Below are 19792 nucleotides of genomic sequence, written 5' to 3'. Positions count from 1 at the left end.
TTATGGCATCAATAAAGTAATAGTTTGCACTACAAATTATTTATTATATTTTAATAATGAAATTAGAGAACCAGGGTAACAGGAGGGAAGATACACATACAGCTATTATTACAGTGTCACAATAATTGTTGTGCTTCCAGGGTTATCACTTGTGCATATGGATGTTCTCACCTCATGATGTGGAAGATATTCCATTCACAATTCCATATTATAGATACAAGTTAAATTTGTATAATACAGAAGAAAGAAATTCTAATTACTATTTGATTTTCTTAAATTTTAATGATAGCATCTCAGCAGTAACTATTTTTCCCCCAAAATTTTGAGGTAGTTCAGGACAAAATTCTACATACTTCTTTGATCACTTTTCAAACATTTCAAAACCTTTTTGTAAACCACTATTTAACAAAATGAAATAAAATAAAGAAAAAAAAGTCAAACAGCAAGTTTTGAAAAACAAAGTTGGAAGAGTGGTTGGAAGACTGAATAAATTAAATTTCCAGGCTAAACTCGTTTTCCATGAAGATGAGGACATTATATTAAAATGTGCATATAAACATCGTACATATTAAATTTTCAGTTCCTTGTTTGAAATGCTGTATTTTTTTAACAGAATATAAATAGTTGAAAGAGATTTCATAATTTTTGAAAAATTAAAATTTGCCACATATTCACAGCTTTTTCATGTGACTGTTATACAATGTCACCATATTTGTCAAAGCACAAAGGAAAATTTTCTTATTTTATTTTGAAAGCTTAATTTAATTTCATATTTTTAGTATTCTTCAAAAGTAAAAATAAATCCTTGGTTTGTTATGAAGCAATATAGAATATTTTAAATTAATTTTTAAAATTAGTTTTTCAGTAATCATGGAGTCAAATACTTAAAATCACTTCTCATTGGTTCTAAAGAAAGAAATTTCTACATAAAATTCTTAGGTCCAAATATACAAAGACATGCATTTCTTAGATATTAAAGAAATGAATGGAAAATTTTCTTTTAAGCATCAATGAAATGACAGTGCCATAAATTTGATGCTTTATGTCGGATGCATATTAACAATATACACACCATGCAAGTATATATTTACCTTCACAGGATGGAGAGGATCCTTCAAACTGCAACTGTGCATTCAGTTTGCAGGTTAATATATCTTGTCCAACAAGGGTAAAACCAGGATGGCACCTATACTTCACAAAATCTCCTGGAAAATATGTTAAAAAAAAGTTAAATCTCAAAAAAATCCTTCAAACAGAAATATATCAAAATCTCAGGTGTAAGATGAAATAGCTTCATTTAATTAGAATTCAAATGAAAACAGAAGAAAGAAAAAGAAATACTATCTTTTTACCTATTTCAAAGTCATCATCTTCTGTAAACAAATCTGCATGTGGAACTGTGGGTGGAGGCTGGCACTTCCTGAGCTGATAAGCTGCAAATTTAAGGGAAAAAAAATCATTACTGGTTTGCTTAGGAGTACTTTACAGAAAATTCATTTCATATTCACACTTCCCAAATTACGAGAGCTGCACTGAACCTCGTGGTTCTCTGGTTCTGGTTCTCTCAGTTACAACATTTTCCAAGTTAAATGTCATTACATGACATGAGTGTGGTGAGACAGTGGAACAGGCTGCCAAAGAAGTTGTGGATCTCAGGAATCATACAAGTCTAGGTCTAAACCTGGTTTAGTGGAAGATGTTCCTGTTCCTGGCAGGGGGGCTGAAACTAGATGATCTTTAAGGTCCCTTTAAATTAAAAGCATTCTATAACTCTTTAAACAAAATCTCCTCTGCTTTTCAAATCTGTTTCAATAAATTGTGAGCAACCTCATAAGAAAGGTGACCACTAAAATGACTGTTTCTAAAATGGAATAGAATGCCTAGATGAGTTGAAGAAGCCCTTTCTGGATTAAAAAAAATGAAACAGAAATAATGATTGGTATGACACTGCATATCCTAAAGAAAATTCTCCCCTTCAAGGAACAAATTGACTGTCAGAACAAAATTCTCTAGACAGCTTGATAGTCCTATCCACTCTAGCTTTTGGTCCTCAGATTAAACACAGTGGATGACCATGTATCATGACCTTGTTTTAGGAGAACTGTACAGACAAGAGAAACATTTCAGATTCTGAGTAACAATTTGATATGGGCTTCCCCATGCAAACAGGTATCTCATTAATCTCTTTCTGCAACTTTAATTCGGTCTTTGTGAATACATTCATTGTATATTTTTGATTTAGAGTCCAGAAGGCTAATAATCTTCCATTCATTATACATATTCTGGGTGGTTAGTCCAAATTAGAGCTAGAATTATAGTTCAGCTTTTCACTTCTGAGTTAGATGCCTAATTTTCACCATCTGTAGCCCTGAATGTAACTTTGAACAAAGTATTTTGCTGCATATCAGTCTTCATGCTATTGTTCAACCCTACCATAGCACCCCAGAAACTATTCTGAAGAACAATTTTAGTAAAGAAAGTGAAATCTTATTGATTAAATCGGTCAAAGTAATTAAAAGAGTAAGAGCTTAATATTAGATGATAATGGTTAACATTAAAGATAGAACATAGTTTATTAAAAGTCCCAAATTAACATTCTTAGGATTTTTAATATGTAATTTTAAAAAAAATTATAAGTACTGTTATTAAAAAAACAAAAAACCCAACCAAACAAAGAAAACCACCCAAAACCAAAACCAAACCAAACCAAACCAAACCAAAATAAATAAATAAAAAAAAAACCAACCAAAAAAAAAAAAAAAAAAAAACACAAAAAACCCAAAACACCAAAAACAAACAAAACACCAAAGTGCAAATCCATGAGTCCTGGTAAGTCAGGGAACCAAAGCTAAGAAATATTTTAAAAATTCACTAAATGATTGTAGTAGTTAGATACTAATTATATAAAGAAAACAGACCATGAAAATTGAGGACAAAGAATCCTCCTGTTGAAAAATCACTGTGAAATTTGAGGAGGACTTGATTGGTAGAACTGTAAGCTGTTTCCAGAGCTGTGTTCCCACTGAAAACTCCTAGCTGAGGCGAATTATGGTCAGGACCATCCCTGGAATGTAAAACATTGAAAATTTAGCTGAAAAACTGATGTTCTTCACATGCAAATTAACAATCTCGTTTTTTTCTGGAGAGCAGTTTAAATTTTTATAAAAAATTATTTTCTTAATGATTTAAAATTAGTTTCTTTTTTTTTTTTTTTCCTAGCACACACAACACTCTTTCCAACTTCAAACAGGATTTTTTTTTTTTTTGAGACCAGGCTACTTGCAATAGTTTTTATATTTACATGGGCCAGAAATGTAGTAGTGGTGGCAAGAAATATTCAACGTGTGTTCCTGCCAAAAATTTTCATGTACAGATCAGATGTAGAAAAAAGTGAAAAAATTATGTAATGCTATCATATTTCTAACATTTTGACAAAGTTGCTACAAGTCTTCAACTTTTGGTTAAAACACAGAGTTATGGAAATGGCAAGTTACTCTGCCATTTAGATAAATTCCAAAGACTCAAAGGTATATTAAAAAAAAAGAAAAAAAAAGAGAGATGAAATAATCTTGTGTTTGGTGTTTCTCTACAATAGGATAAGGCACACAAAGGGAAACATACTCCAGTAACATCAGGGTTCATTCACTTCCAGTATCATGATGTACATCATTCAGGCCTGAACAGTCAGAATGAATAAATAAACAATACTCCCTACTTTTATCACTGAAGAATTTTTTGTGCTCTACAACACTTATTTATGGTTGTTTTGTATATTACATTAATCTAAACTGAATGAAAAAACTTTTTCAATATACTATTTTAGAAGGCTTGACATTATCTAGAATGTCTCTGAAAGCTGTTAATTTGACCTTTTACTGTCTTTCAATCAGAGGTATATTTTTTTACCACAGTTGTGTCATTGAAAAGCCAAGCATCACATACATATAACCCTCCAGGGAAGACAATGTATGATGTATTTTACTCTTAGGCTTACAGGCAGTGCAAATACCAGAGGCAACCAAAAGGCTGTTCAGAAACAGATGCACATCTCTATAAACTGTCTGAAAAACCTCACCAATAGCGATAGGAATGGTGGATTAGCTAGGAGATCAGAGCAGCTGACTCACACAGCAATAAGTTACATCCTATATTCTGTGCAAACCTTCCTTTTCCTGAACTATTTGCAGCATATATGAGGAGTCACTTTGCACAGTGTGTGGGGTAAGGACCAGGGATGGACAGAGATGACATTTCCAACACCTTCAGCATTATCTATGCCTGTTCTTGAGTGCAGTAAATCCTTATGCAAGAATTTAGACAGCTCTAAGTCCTCTTCCTTCAGAGGAGGTCACAAATTGAATGGGTTTGTGTGGAAAGAAATAGAAATTCAGAGAAGAGGAACACGTAATATGAAGCTTAAAGACATGGAGGTACAAGGACTAAAATTCTGGGTTAGAAAATATAAAAAACTATGTCTATCAGGCATATTGAAATATTAAGAAAACGTAAGAAAATCTTACTTAATGCCAAAATTAGTTAATGCTTAAAGATGTCAGAAATTTTTGCAAAAAACTGACATATACTGCCTGTGTGTTCATGGAACACATAATTCAAGATAGTGTAGATTATTACATCAATTTGACCTCACATGGTCTCAACTTGGTCAAATAAGATCTGATTGATAACTGAGCTTGAGCTTCAAAGTATTTTGGAACAGTATTCTTAAAGAGTTCAGACAGTGATTTTTTTTCTTTTTTAGATAACCTTAGAAGTTGTTTTATGCTGTTCTTCAGTACATATGATAACCTAAAGGGCAATACTAAGAAAATCTATGGCTTGGGACAGTGAGACTTCATTAATCAATCAGAAAAAAATCCCTTCTCTTTTGAAAAAATTGCATACCAAACTGCAATGTAGTCATTCACAGGTTCAGTCTGGAGTAAGGTAAAGTTGATATAAATCCCATGGCCTGGAGATACAATAATTAACCAAGTACAGTCCTTGGAATTTGGGTATTCATCTGGAAATCCTGGGGAATAAACTGTACCATTCTGAGCAGTTACATTATAGCCACAAGGAGCTGAAAAGAAAACAAATGAAAAAAAATTAGTAATAGAAAATAGCTTTTCATGCTACAAGTGGAATATCAAAATGTTACAAAGTTCTTAAAGCTCCACAAGACAAGACAACCTAAGTCTTAAAGACAGCCTTTCCCTTGGTTGGTTGCTTCTCAAACTAATACTGATATTTCTAAAAGTAACTTATGCTGATGTCCTTAAGGTTTCATTTCTTCAAATTCATCAAAATCTACTGGTAGTATTGTTTGCATATAATTCTTGAAACTAAGTCCACACACCATTTAAAAAGGGGCACCTTTTGTTTGAATTCAAGACTAAAAACCAAATAAACAAACAGGTCCTGCCCATTTCCATCCAACTGAACTGTAACTGAACAGGAGTACAATTCTGGAGAAAATAGGCTGACTGTTCTTTCACTAGTCCAAAACCATTATGCTTTATTTCTGACAGGTCTGAGTCATTTTTAATGGTGATTCACTTTCGGATTATATGCTAATTATCCTTATGACAAGTAAAATGGACATACAGACATGAATTTGTGCACACTTGCTGAATGAAGTCTGTAGCCAAATCAAAGTTGTGAAAAGGTTGACTTTATTCAAGGGCAGCAATATATGATAATGTGCTCTTTTGAGTCTCAGTTTGGAAGAATTGACTGAATATGGATGAAAGCATGTATTCAAGTAGACATGTGGCCATTAGTGTAAATTAGTGAGTCTCACCCATTAGAATGAGACCTTAATCTGATTTATGGGCTCTCAGCCTTGCTCTAGAACATTTCTCTTTAGCTCTTACCGTTAAGCTTATGTTATTATTGTTACTGTTTCTGTGACACCCCTTCCGACCCTCTTTATTTCTTTTTCAACTTAAGAAGTGATGGAAAGTAAAAGCAGAAAAAATTGACAAAAGGAAAAAGAAAAAAAAAAACAGAAAAGGGAAATAAGGACTGATAAATGCAGAAGGATGTCTCATTTTCTGTATGGTTTAAAGCTGCTATACCGTCGTGGGTCATCTGGCTAGTTGATGAGTAGCCCTTTTTGAAGGACTTCTTTTAATAATCTCATTTATGGATTTATAGGACAGGCTAAAGACGCTTTAACTACTTCACTTTCTTCATCCATATCAGTACTAATTTGTGTTTAGCACATTTTCTGTCCGGACACAATCCTGTGCAATGTGCTCTAGGATGATTCTGCTTGAGCAGGAGGTTGGACAAGATGACCCACTGTGGTGCCTTCCAACCTGACCCAGTTTGTGATTGTCTGTACAGAATGGCACCTGCTCCTGAACCGTGAATCTTTAGTGGCCAACAAATGAAACCTGCTAAGGAAAGTGAAGGGTTGGTTCTATGTGTCTGATTCCTGGTTGAATGTTGGTTATAGCAGCCAAGGGCATCTGACACTGTCTATCAGCTCTAGGAGTTCTGATGAAAATGTGACTCAAGCCCACTTTTTGCTATTTCTTAAACCCCTACATTCACGCCATAGTCATTTTGTCTGGTCTCAGAAATCTACTCTGTTCTTTCCACATCCACAGTACCCTATGTCTACAACTAAGACTGCTTTGAAAATTATGCTTTCCACAGGGAAACACACTTCCTGAGACTAATATTAATTTCTAATTAATATACAGGATTTTTCTGATTGAATTTTTATATTTAATATATTTTGAGTTTACTAGATTTTGGACAGGTTTCTTAATGGTGTTATTGATTGCATACATTTTTTATTTTCCCTTCATTATTCTCTAATACTCAAGAAGGAATGCAGATTGAGTGTATCTCAGTAAAGACAGTCTAATTTCTCTTATATGATTGTTAGCCATGGAAGATCAATAAATTTTGGCAGGAAAAAACATGTCTCAGCTAACAAAACTGTAGTAGAGTAAGTAATACATCCAGCTGTTACTAGTCTTTCTCCAAAGATCTTTAAAACTCACAGAAAACATGACATTAAACAGAAATAACTGGTTAGATTTCACACAAGATAAACATAGCTTTAGTGTGAATCAACAAATCACTCTAAATTATTATGTTATTATGTTACACATTGAATGACAGACATGAAGAAACAGAGATTTTTGAAATGAGTAAGTGTATAATCAAATCTTCTAAACTGTCAAATGCTAACAGTAGACTACATGTCAATTTATAAATGAATGAATGCCACAATATATGTTCTCATACCTGCTTACACTTAATTACATTGTGCGTGGAAAGACAGTAAACATTTTTAAAATTCCATCAACAGATACCCAAACTCACTTAGTCATTTACTGACAATTACACACATTACACCAAGACATCTATGGTAGGTCACCAGGACAACTGGATTGCACAGTAGTAAAGTCTTAGAGCATGACTATATGGCATGATTCTACTATGATTACTTGAGTAGCAATTAATCTAATTTTCTCCCATACACAGATTCTCAGCCTTCAAAAGTATGTGCAATCTTCTGTAGAAAGATATGATTCAAACTTCTAAGGAAACTGGTCACAGCTAGAAAAACTGTTTAATTCTTTTACTGATTTCTCTCTCAGATCCACTGTCAAATTACAACAATCAGAGTACCAATTTGTTTTCCCTGTAGAAAAAAAACATTTATATGTCATAAGAATAATTTCAGCAGTACTAGGTAGAGCTTTAACACACACGGATGAATTTACCACAAAGCAAGTAGTGTGCTAAGTGAGAGACAGAAAGCTCTAAATGCTCAGTCAAAACAGAAAGCAGCCTGCTGCTTAGCCAGAAATGGTACCCATAAATGTACACAACCACACGCCCAACAGAGTTACATGCATTCCTCAGCTGTGTGGAGGAGATGCAGATGACTCTGGGTACACCTGGAAAGTAGGATTCACATGCACAGGAACCAGGCCAAATGTACATTGTGAATTATGGAAATGTCAGTAGTAGAGGAATACCTTCTCTGAGTTAGAAAATGATGATTAAACCACTGAATTAAAACTATGGATGAGGGGACAGGGAAAAGTAAGAATGACTTTGTCCTCATGTCATTATAAATGTTAATTCACTTCTTGCATATATTAAAAACATATATTATTTACTCCTGTTTCATCTAAGAAAACAGAAAATGCTGATTTATACCATAAAAATCTGCTTCTTCTATTATACACTTTCATGTATTTTAGGAAATATGCTTCTGCAGGGAGTAAAAAGGAGTAAGGAAATATAGAAAGCTGCCCTTTGGTGTTGCATCCATATCACTAAAATATATGTATGAGGTGTTGAATTCTGGCTAGGTTTCTAACAAATTCTAAAAACATAGACTGTTAACACTTTACACTTTGCATGAATTTTTAATTGACATCTCAATAACTTTACCATATGTTTAACATGAAGAAAAATATTAAATATCTGTTTTTAGTGAACTTTTAGCATGAATAACTTTGTATTTTCTTCCAAAGCATTTATAAAGGTTTCTCCATAACCTAACTGTTTTTGAATAAAAGTATCTACTTGAAATAGTCTTTCACATAGAGGTTAAGATAATTTCTAGCAGTATCATGAGTTCTTATAATCAATACAAGAGACAGATATTAACAGGAACAATAAATCACTGCCTAGGAAGATTATTCATAAAACATTTATTATTTATAAAGCACATAATATTCTGCCATTATCTGCTTACACTGCAGATTAGGATAAAGGCACGGTTCTTCAGAAAAAGCTGCATTATGTACAGGCCCACAGACAAGTGAACAAAAATCAGAAATTACTGTGAGTTCTGAAGCAAAGGTACCACCAGAAAGTTACCTTCACATCTGGGGAAATGATAGTTCCAATTTCTGTTGATTCCATGTTGACAAGTGAGAACAGGCTGCCCCCTCAAAACATATCCAGGATAGCATTCAAATGACACTGACTGTCCCACACTGTAATCCGAGTTGACTATATAGCCATTCAAAAAAGGAGGAGGATCAGGACAGTTCTGTAACTCATAAGCTGGAAGAGAACAGAAGTATTTTTATTGCTTGATCAGCTCCCAACACACTAGGAAGTACACATTCATATAAAATCTGTAATGCATTCAATAATAGGTAAGCACTAGAATGCCAAGCTCCAGTTTTTCAGAGATTAACACATAACAAGAAAAAAAAATCATCCATTTGGACTGTACAAAAATATTTTAGTAATGTACAACAAAGTCATTAATTCCTTAAAACTTTAAGAAATACAAGACTTTCACAATACATTGGATTTTTAATATATATTGAACTATGCCCAAAAATAATGTGACCTAAAGAAATTAAAATAATTAATTAGTGACGTTAACACAACAGAGCACCATAAAGATCTAAAAATATTACAGATACCTGTGAAGGGAAAGGTCCTTTCAGATATATCACCATTCAAAAAAATGCTTTAATGATTCGTCATATTTCATGTTAGGTTCTGTCCTTTGGAGGACATCAAAATATGATTCAATGAAACATATTTAATTCATAAAAAGCAGTATGGTGAAAATTCAGAGGAAGCTTTCATTAATAATATTTATTAAGATATAAAGATAATGTAAGCAGCACCATATGAAGCAATAATCTGTTTTATAAAAATGTTATGCAGAATTACTTGCAAACAACTTAACACAGATTGGACAGTAAAGAATTGCCATTTAAAAAAAACAGTGTTAAAAGGATGAAGGCCCTCCTCTTTTTGAACCCTCAATTTCCAGTTAAGGAAAACTTCTGTCAGAAGAAAGTTCAAACAAGAATAATAATACCAGTGTGCTCTGTATCCACATGTGTTGTTAAGTGCAAGCTCTAAAACTAAGGCAAGAGAATAGGATGAACATATTCTTGAACAAACAACAGTATTTTGTTACCTTTTTCAAAGTTAACCTTTAAATATGAATATGTTCATCCTAGAAGTGTATATTTATTATTCTGAAATAGATTATTTAAACAAGCCATATCAGGAAGACTAAGCTAAACATATATTTTAGATATGCTCAAGTGCTTAACTAAAGTGAAGTTTGTACTTAATTGGTTCACTGAAGTACAACACCTGGCAATAAGTTTTTTAGTCATTGCTAATTACCATCATGCTGTGCAATAAAAAGATTTACATTGAGAGAGCCTTCTTCTTTTCCTTAATTCCTTCAGCAAATCCAGAATTCACTGTTTGTAATACTAGAAAATTTGAAACGATGTAGTGGTACTAGAAATATTCTGAAATCCTCTAAAAAATCAGATCCCCCTTCTCTGAAATAACAAAACATTAAGAAAATAAATTTAAAACCTAAGAATAAAAAACTAATTGCTACTGGAAGGAAATACAAAAAGGTTTATTTTCCCTAAATTGTGGTTCATTAAATTTTGTGCTAAATCTAGTAATGGCTCATTAACCTTTAATGTCATTATTTCTCCTGCTATCATTTGTGTAGTACTAATTCTGATAATATCATTATCAACATCTTTATACAAAACAGAGTAGTAGAAAGATTATTTAAGAATATAGGACTCTGAAGAGTACTGTATCAAGACTGAAATATTAAACTATGTAAAAATCTATCTAGCAAATTATAATAAAAATAGAATAGAAATTATTCCAGAAGGTCAGAGGATCTCACAGATTTTTTTAAAGATGCAGCAATGCATTGCCCAACAGTTACAACAACAGTGTTTTGAAACAATGACAGCAAGTATTGGAATATTTTAACTTTGATTGTAGAACCTTTTGAGGAGATAAATACCATCCCTCCTTATTGGTTAACTTGATACAATATAGTATTCATAGATTATGTTTTGAAAGTACTTAACACAGTCTCAGAATTTTTGAAGTTAGTATTAAAATCAGTCTCAGGGGAAAAAGAAAACATCTCTCACTGATCTACATAAAAAGATAAGACAGGAACCACTCAGGTGAGAGAGGAATCCTGACAGATTTGACAGAGGTGTTCCATAGACTAAGGAAGTGGTGATTGTGTGTATATGTATCAAAAGAGATAATTAGGAAGGTGATGGGATATTAGGGAGTATTGAAGCTTGGTGTGACAAAAATTATATGGAATAAGAGGTGAATATTGCCCTGATTTCTGCTAGGGAAGAGTTAATTTCTTCTAATTTTTAAAATTTTTTTCTCATACTTTGCTAGTGAAGTGGTATGCAAAAAAAAAAAAAAAAAAAGGAAGGAGCATAGCTGGGACAGGTGGTCTGAACAGACCAAAGGGATGTTTCACACTATAGACCATCATGCCTGGTATACAAATTGGGAGTAGTTACCCAGAAGGGTGGCGTGTCTGGGTTCAGGAAGGGAGCTCTGGCATCAGCCAGCAGGTGGTAAGGAAACTGTGGACGGCAATGAGGTCTCTCCTCAATCTCCTTCAAGCTGGACGGACCAAGGGACCTCAGCCATTCCCCATGCAACTTCACCTCAAAGCCCTTCACCTTCTTTGTTGCCCTGCCATGGACTCTCCCCAATTGTTTAAAATCTTTCATTTATTGCAGTGCCCAAACGTGAACACAGGACTCGAGGTGAGGCCACACCAGAGCAGAGCAGGACAATCCCCTCCCTTGCCTGCTGGTGATGCTGCCCCTGATGCCCCCAGGACAGGGCTGGCCCTCCTGGCTCTCAGGGCACTGCTCACTCATGTTCAACTTGCCACTGATCAGGACCCCCCGGTCCCTTTCTGTGGCACTGCTTTCCAGCATCTCTTTCCCCAGCCTGTCTGTACAGCCAGAGTTGGTTCATTCCAGGTGAAAAAATGCAGCACTTTCCCTCATTGAACTTCCTATGGTTGGTGACTGCCCAACTTTTAATTTGCTGAAGTTTTTCTGCAGGGCCTCTGTGCCTTCAAGGGAGTCAGCACTCTTTCAAGTTTTGTTTTATCTGCCAGCTTTCTCAATATCCCTTCCAGTCCTGCCTCCAGGTCACCTACAAAGATGTGGGAGGGCACAGGGCCTAAGATGGAGCCCAGTGGGACCCCACTAATGCCAGGTCCCCAGTGTGACGTCACCCCAGTTACTGTCACCCTTTGTGCCCAAAGCATGAGCCAGATGCTCACTCATCATGAGATGTGTTTATCCAGCTGTGTGCTGGACATTTTGCCCACAAAGATCCTGCAAGAAACAGTATCAAGAGCTTTCCTGAAATCCAAGTTCACATAAACTGACTTCCTGTGTTTCACTAAGTGGGTTGTTTTTTCATAAAAAGAAAACCAGGTTTCATAAGCAAGATTTTTCTCTCATGAAGTTGTGCTAGCTGTGACCAATGATTGCGCTGTCTTGTGTTTTTCAGTACCTTCCAGAATAAGGTTCCTCATAAGTTTACCAGGCACTGAAATGAGAGTGACAGGCCTGTAGTTTCTTGGATCCTCCTTCCTGCCCTTCTTGAAAACTGGTACAATGTTGACCAGCTTCACGTCAGCTGGCACCTCTCCACACTCCCAAGACTGCTCTAAAATTGAGAGGGGTTTTTCAATTATATCAGCCAGCTCTTTGAGGACACTTAGATAAATCCTATCAGCCCCATAGATTTGTTAACAGCATCCCTTACTGTCATTTGGATTGTAAATTAAAAAAAAACAAAACAAAACAAAACAAAACAAAGCCTACCTTTTAAAATTCTAGCTACTCTTTATTGAGGAATGCATATGCTTTTCGCCTGTTGTACATAAGGCAAACTAAACACATACAGAAATTTTGGGGGTTTGTTCTGGTATTTGTTTTTGTAAGAGGAGAACCTGTGCCAAAAGCAGATCACCGTAACTTTGAAGGTCAGTCAGTTAGGGGTGAAAGAACTTGCATATGAGCAGAGTAAAACTATTTGTTTTGCTATTTGTTATTTCAGAAAATAAGATATGAAATTTTAACATACTCTGCTTGTATTTTCTGGTATAAATTATATAGATGACTCATAAATTATTGGTCAGGGGATCCATGTGACTATGATATTATGATTTATAGGTCATTCAGGAAATGTTTTATAGTTTTGACATAAATATTAATTATATTCTTCTTTGCTCTTTTGATATATGCAATAACACCTGATTTAACAGAGCAATTCATTATTCAGTAGTCAAGACTAACAAATACTGACAACATATCCTGATGTCACACCTTGCAATAGAAAACTCTTTCTATGAGTGTCATGGCCAAAGATTTGTTTGCTACTGAGCTTTACAAACTGAGATTCCATTTGACTGCAGACAAAAACTAGTGAGAGCCTGAAATAAAATGTAAAGGATCTGAGGAAAAGATTTAATTCCAATACTGACAGCACTCAAGTACTTAAATTTTAAAATTATCCCATATAGCCATTTGCCATTTATTTGCTCAGTATATTTTCCACTGATAAGAAAAGATTGTAAATCACAAAAGAAATTTAATTGATTCTCCGTTGCCTTGTTGTTATGGTTCAAATGTATTTGCCATCTTACATAAGCACTAGGGTGACTTATTGGCTTTCCAAGTGCCACACACCTCTGTAACACTTAAACATGGAAAAAATTGCTTTTCAGAAAAATTGTATCAGCAGGGAATTGAGCATGCAATCACTAAAATGCTAGGAAAGCTCACAATTAACTCACTTAAAACTTTCATTTAGGCTTATTGAACATTTCTCCAGTATTATGATATGGAAAACTACTGACTCAATAAAAAATATCCACTTCTCAGACTAGACTGTTTTTTGGAAGTTTTTTGAAGCCACAAGTTTTTTTGGAAAGAAACTTTAAAGTTGATCTAGTTCCAACTTCCCTGTCATGGGCATGGACATATTTCAGTAGATCAGGTTGCTAAAAGTGCCATCTAAACTGAAGATGTTCCATCTAACTGAAGATCTTCAGAGATTCACAGCTTTTCTTGCTTCAGTGTTTCACCACCTTCATTTTATGTTCCTTATGTCCAATCTAGATCTACTATATTTTGATTTAAAATTGCTGACCCTTCTAACTAAAGACCTTGGTAAAAAGTCTCTTCTCTTATTTTTAAAAAGACCCTCTTAAATACTGAAAGGCCACAACAAGGACTTCCTAAAACCTTCTCCTTTGGGCTGAACCCCAACTCTCTCAGCCTTCCTTCACAGATGTGCTCCAGCCTGCTGTTTACTTTGTAGTCTCCCTCTGCACCAACTCTAACAGAGCCGTGCCTCTCGCGCTGGAAGCACCAGAGCTGAAAGCAGAGCTCCAGGTGGAGTCTCAAGAGAGCGAAACAGAGGGAGAGAATCACCCCCTTGATGGCCATGCCTCCTTTTATGGAAGCCCAGGATGCAGACTGCTGGAGCACAGGATAGGCCTGGCAATCTGGAAGCTCAGTTTATTGTTGTAGGCACCAAACAACACCATCTTTACAGATGCCGTGACTCAGGGCTAGAATCACGAAACATAATTAATGATTTAGAAAATAATTTGTTACAAGGCCCTCAAAAGATTGTGTTTTCTTTCCTTTAGCATTCCTGCCTTAGGACATAATTTGAAACCATTTTAAAAATACAGTAACTTTTCAACAATCCCTTTTTCATTCCATGATTCATAAGACTCAGAAGCTCCATCATTTTTTTTTTTTTCCAGTTAAAGGCCATCAGATTTAACATGTTTAAATCACGTTTTGTGTGTGCATGAGTGTTTGGGGAAGAAAGGGATGGCAATTAGGACATTTTTCTGTGTATTTTCTGGAACATATTGCTCAAACTCTCAAATACATGAGAGTAAGATTCTTATTTGATGTTCATCTTTATCTTATATTGAAATTCAGAGCAGACTGAAAATAGTCTTACAGTTCCAATAATAGGAACTAGGACTTCCACAGAAAAAATAATACAAGTCAAAAATTTATTCTGATTCCCTTAAAAAAGCTCTAGTCCTAAAGGGAAAGTTATGTGGGAAAAAAAAAAAAAAGATGTTCCATAAATATTAAAAGCTGAGTTAACATTAATATAGACAGGAATTAAAACCCACAAATATGCCTTATGAACCATTAGACTGTGTTCTTCTGTGCACTGAATTCTGTTATGAATCCCTCAAAGGCCATAAAAGCTATTTATTTCTTCTGACCTGGCATAACAGCTTGCCAATCAGACTTCTGTGACTGTTCTTCTCAGGCCTATTGTACAGAGACTGTTTATATCTCAGACATCGAGATTTGACATGTATGGGGGTCTCAGAATCTCAAGATCACCAGTCAAATGATATATAGAAATGCTCTTTTAAGTATTTGTGGTTGTTTCCTCTCTGCTGTTTTACACAGGTGTCAAAACTGCAACACTCATAACAAAAAGCAATCACTCTCAATGCTTATTTTTTTCTAACTAAACACTACAACACTTATTTCAACAGTAGAAAAATGTAATTAAACTTAAATGTTGCTCTTTAAAGAATCAGGACTTTGAAAGTCCTTTCATTATCCTGAAAAAAAATTCTAATTTTTTTCAGTAATTCAACAGGCAATCCCTGTGAACTTCCTTTTTGCTGCAAGTGAAACAAAAGGTTCCACAACACACAGAAATTTAGCAATCCATCTTTAATTCAATGGAATGCCCACCATTCCCAATGCATTGCAATTGCAAAGCTGAAGGGAAAAGAGAACATGAAAATACCAGAGCATAAACCAATAAGAATCTGATCAGCAATGGTACTGAGAGCTGTAATTTCCCCTGGGTTCTGCTAAGGAGACAAAGCTTTTTTAATGCATTCAGAAATACACAGTACCTAAGTGATTTAGGTTATATTTTCAAATCCTGTGCTGTGAGAATTCATGGGCTCAAGGACCAGCACTAGATCCCTACATATATGGATAGAAAATATTTTACAGTCCTCAGTGTGCATTCACTTTTCTTCTTCACAAAAATAATGGGTTCAGAGTACAATCCCAAGCTATATTAAGATTCAATCTCATAACCATTTTTCTGCCTTCAGAAAATCAGTAGAAAAGTTGAGAAATAGCATTATTAGTTTCATAATTCACTCTACAATGTTCATATTCTTTGCTTTCCCTTGAGATGAGGGATTATCAAAAAACCTAATCCTTCATAAAATGCTAAGATCTCTAGAAAACTTCTTTTTTTTATAGCATGCAAGCTTGATTGAATAAACATATTCACCCACCTCTCTCTATTTTTAGATTGGTATCTACAAAAAAGGTATTTACCTAGCAAAAATAGTGCGCTACCTCAGTGCCACTGCCTATTGTATTCTGGTTAGCAGAAAAGGCAATTATTTCCACTTAAAAAAATCAGTCCTTGAATTGAACTGAGTTTAGTACCATACGGTAAAAACCCGGAATTTAATCATAAATCCCTTTTAGTGTAATTTAAATACAACGCATTAGATTAGAATTAAGCTATGCAAGTTTGTGGGCACTCCTGATATGTAACGCATTCACTAATATGCAACAAATTCACGAAGAAGAATGGATTTGGCAAATGTGACTGTAACTATGGATTATTTTTTTCTACTCTTCTTTTTTTAAGGGTAAATTAAATTAATTTCACTATTAGAAAAGTAATGCTTTTTTTTGTTTATAAAACTTTTTACTTTTTTCCCCCAATTATAGTATATTAGGACATCCTAAAATGAGATAAATTAGAAGCAGTCTGAACAAAAACACCTGGTTAAATGTATAAAGATGTCAGGAGCTCAGCTCCATTTGCTTTGCTGTGCAAATTTATTTATAGAAATGACAAAAGTGGACAACCTAACTGTGTGAGCATCAACTGGACTAAAAATAAACTCTTAGTTTTCCATATATAACAGTACTCCTTTTGCCCATAAGAAGATTTTGAATATGACACCCACACCAATCTCTCACATTTTATTTCGCTCCCACATTTATATACCATGAATAGCCGTTAGGGAAGACATTGCATATTAAATTGAGTTGAGACAAAGAATATTCTGACTTGGTAGACAGCAAGCCAAACCGAATTGGTATCTATGGAGTAATGCTGCATCTTTCTTCTCAAAAAGGGCTTTATTTCAGAACTGTGTGATTTGACTGAAATTGGCCCAATGGTTTCAAACTTGTATAACAAAGGTATACTCAGAAGGGTGACAGCCAGACAATAAAACAATGCTAAATTCCACCATCCAAAGAAATCAGGCTATGATTTGTATGACATTTCATTTACTGAAAGGAAAACAACACTTTTAATCGGGAAGAAAGGAGAAGGAAAAGAATAACATTGGAGTAATGAAGAATTATTTTTCAATTCAAGTTTCAGCAATTGCAGAGAGTCTAAGAGGAAGAGAGAGTAATTGAGAAATATAATACTAAAAAGAGTAGGAAAATCCAGAGATAATCCCTCAGAAAAGATAGCTAAGTATCAAGGGCAACAAATGTGGAACAGGAAAAGGAAAGTCAGTTATGAAAAGCAACATACGCTTTGTATGATACAAAATAAAGCAAACAATAAAATTGCTCATTTGTGAACCACTGGCATTTTCTTACAGAGGGCAAGAGAAGAATAGGGAATACACTGAAACAATACTTTCCAAAGTTCATAGATTATGGATATCTAATTGGGTGTTCAATAATTCCCTATATGTTCTAAATAATGCTGAGCAAGTTATTTTAGTTTAATAATATGAAGTTATAATATATGATGACCATAGAATTGCTAGATCTTCTCAGTAGAAATAACTAGTGTAATCTGTGATCTCAGAGGCAACAGAGTTGCTGCTTCATGAAGAAAAGTAAGCACATGCAAGACAATTAAATTTTAAAGAAGTCCCATATCTGTTTGTAGAAAACAGAACACAAGTAAATTATAAATTCAATAGAGTAAGCTTAGTTGTTATCTCCTAATCACTTAAAAATCAAACACAACCATCTTACCAACTTTCCACATTAGGAAAAAAACCCCCAAAATCATAAATATCTTTCAGAATAACTCTTTTCTTTTTTCAGCAGTTGATTTTTTTTTTTAATTGAAGTGGATTATATTTTCAGGTTTTTAAAAATGTTTTAAACCCATACATTTTTAATATAAACACATATATTCATACACACACATATACATACACTAAAATACTGTCTCTATAGGTAAGGAGTAATACATAAAAATAAAATGCATGAGTTGTCTTTACAGAAGAAATTGCTTTGCATTTTACTGATGGGAAGCATAAAACTGGATGAATGCATATGCATTTGGTAGTGCAAATATAACCACACCTGCACTTTTTGTGAAATGAGATAATTAATACCTATATTTTTAATCTGAAATTAGAATGGCAGAAATATCATTTAATTTAACTGTATCTCTTTCTTGGTTCTGATTTTTTTGTTCTACTATTATAACTATTAGACAAATAACTTAGCAATGAAAAGTCATCAAATTATTATTATTGTTGAGTTAATACTTTTTCTGGATTTTTTCTAGAAGTACTTGGAAAATACTACTACAAGTTTCTGAATTTCAATGAACACTGCTTTTTTGACATTTTCTTTATTTTGAGAAAACAATTTTCATCTTTTAAAAAATCTTCATCAGTTAAAAAATATTTTATTAAAAGGCTCATGTAATGCAAAAATGCAATATTCCATAATACCTTGCTCTGGATTTAAGTGAATTGCTTTTCCAATGTTTACATAATAGGATAAAATTTTACACTGTCATTGAGGCACTCATGATCATAGTTTTGTTGACAGGTGACAAGTAGCAAGTGGGAGAAGTAAAAAGCATGCAACTTATCCACAAAGCAAGTGATTTTAACAAGAGATGGTTAGAATGAACAAAAAAAAATAGCAGTTCCTATTATATCATGTCCTCTTCATCACATTCCCATTTATTTCAGAGTAGGCCAAACAATCCTACTGGACTAAGCGAGAAAGGGAAGAATAGAAGAAAAGAGTAATAAAACTATGCACTTGTTGTGTAAGCTGCAACACTGCCTCTGGAAGAACATGTACAGTCTACAAACAACGTATGTTTAACTACAAGTTTCAGGGCAAAAAAGTAAGGAAGAGCTTGTTGTGGCAAGGAAAAACACACTAAATAGAACCAGAACAAAGAGTACTAGAAAATATATTACGTGGCTTTGTATTGTACTTTTATGTCATTTCTATAACTTGACAATCACAATTATTTTTAACTGCTCAGAAGGAAACTAAGACTAGGTGGGTGTGATGTGAAAATATTCCATACTTGTAAGACTATGTAACAGAAAAAATTCTACAGATGGCAGAGAGTCATGATTTACTTTGTGGGCATGCTTTTTAGCATCAGACTAATTCAGGTGTTCAGAATCTTCCTTTCTGTCCATTGACTCCATAGATATGATTGAGGTATAAATCTATATGTGTGTGTGTATGTAAATAAATGCTATACTGGACCTGGAAGTTACAGAGTTCACTGTCTTCATAGAACCTCATGTGGTGCTGTATCTTTGGTTTGTGGCCAAAAGAATACTGATAACACAGGAATGTTCTGGCTTTTGCTGAATAGCATCAAGGCCATCTCTGTTCCCCACTATGCTCTGCCAGTAAATAAATTGGGAATGTACAATAGGGTGGGTGAGGACACGACAAGGGAGATGACCTGAACTAACAAGAGATTGTCCATACCACATAAAATCATGTTCAGCAACTAAAGAGAAAAGAGGGGGACTAGAGACATAAGGCATCTTTGGCAGGGCATCAGTCTGCCTGTGGGAGGTGGAGAATGGTTGCCTTTGCATCACTTTTATTTTCTTCCTCTCTTCTTCACCTTATCCTTCACCAGTTAAACAATGTTTTTTATCTTGGTCTCCAAGATC

General features: G+C 34.4%; 1 protein-coding gene across 2 annotated transcripts in view; it reads right to left on the bottom strand.

Moving 5' to 3' along the window:
* Positions 1-19792, bottom strand: part of CSMD1 (CUB and Sushi multiple domains 1) — a 1074724-nt gene that overhangs the window by 100735 nt on the left and 954197 nt on the right. For both annotated transcript variants that reach the window (XM_064707609.1, XM_064707608.1), the window contains exons 42-46: positions 8857-9045; positions 4903-5080; positions 2919-3064; positions 1353-1433; positions 1092-1205 (exon numbers count right to left, since the gene is read on the bottom strand). In XM_064707609.1, the coding sequence (XP_064563679.1) occupies positions 1092-1205; positions 1353-1433; positions 2919-3064; positions 4903-5080; positions 8857-9045 (708 nt within the window). The remainder of the gene's footprint in view (positions 1-1091; positions 1206-1352; positions 1434-2918; positions 3065-4902; positions 5081-8856; positions 9046-19792) is intronic.

The sequence above is a fragment of the Zonotrichia leucophrys genome, chromosome 3 (genome assembly GCF_028769735.1).
Source record: "Zonotrichia leucophrys gambelii isolate GWCS_2022_RI chromosome 3, RI_Zleu_2.0, whole genome shotgun sequence".
NCBI lineage: Eukaryota > Metazoa > Chordata > Aves > Passeriformes > Passerellidae > Zonotrichia > Zonotrichia leucophrys.
Note: the sequence above shows the minus strand (reverse complement) of the source record. Positions and strands in the feature narration are given on the sequence as shown.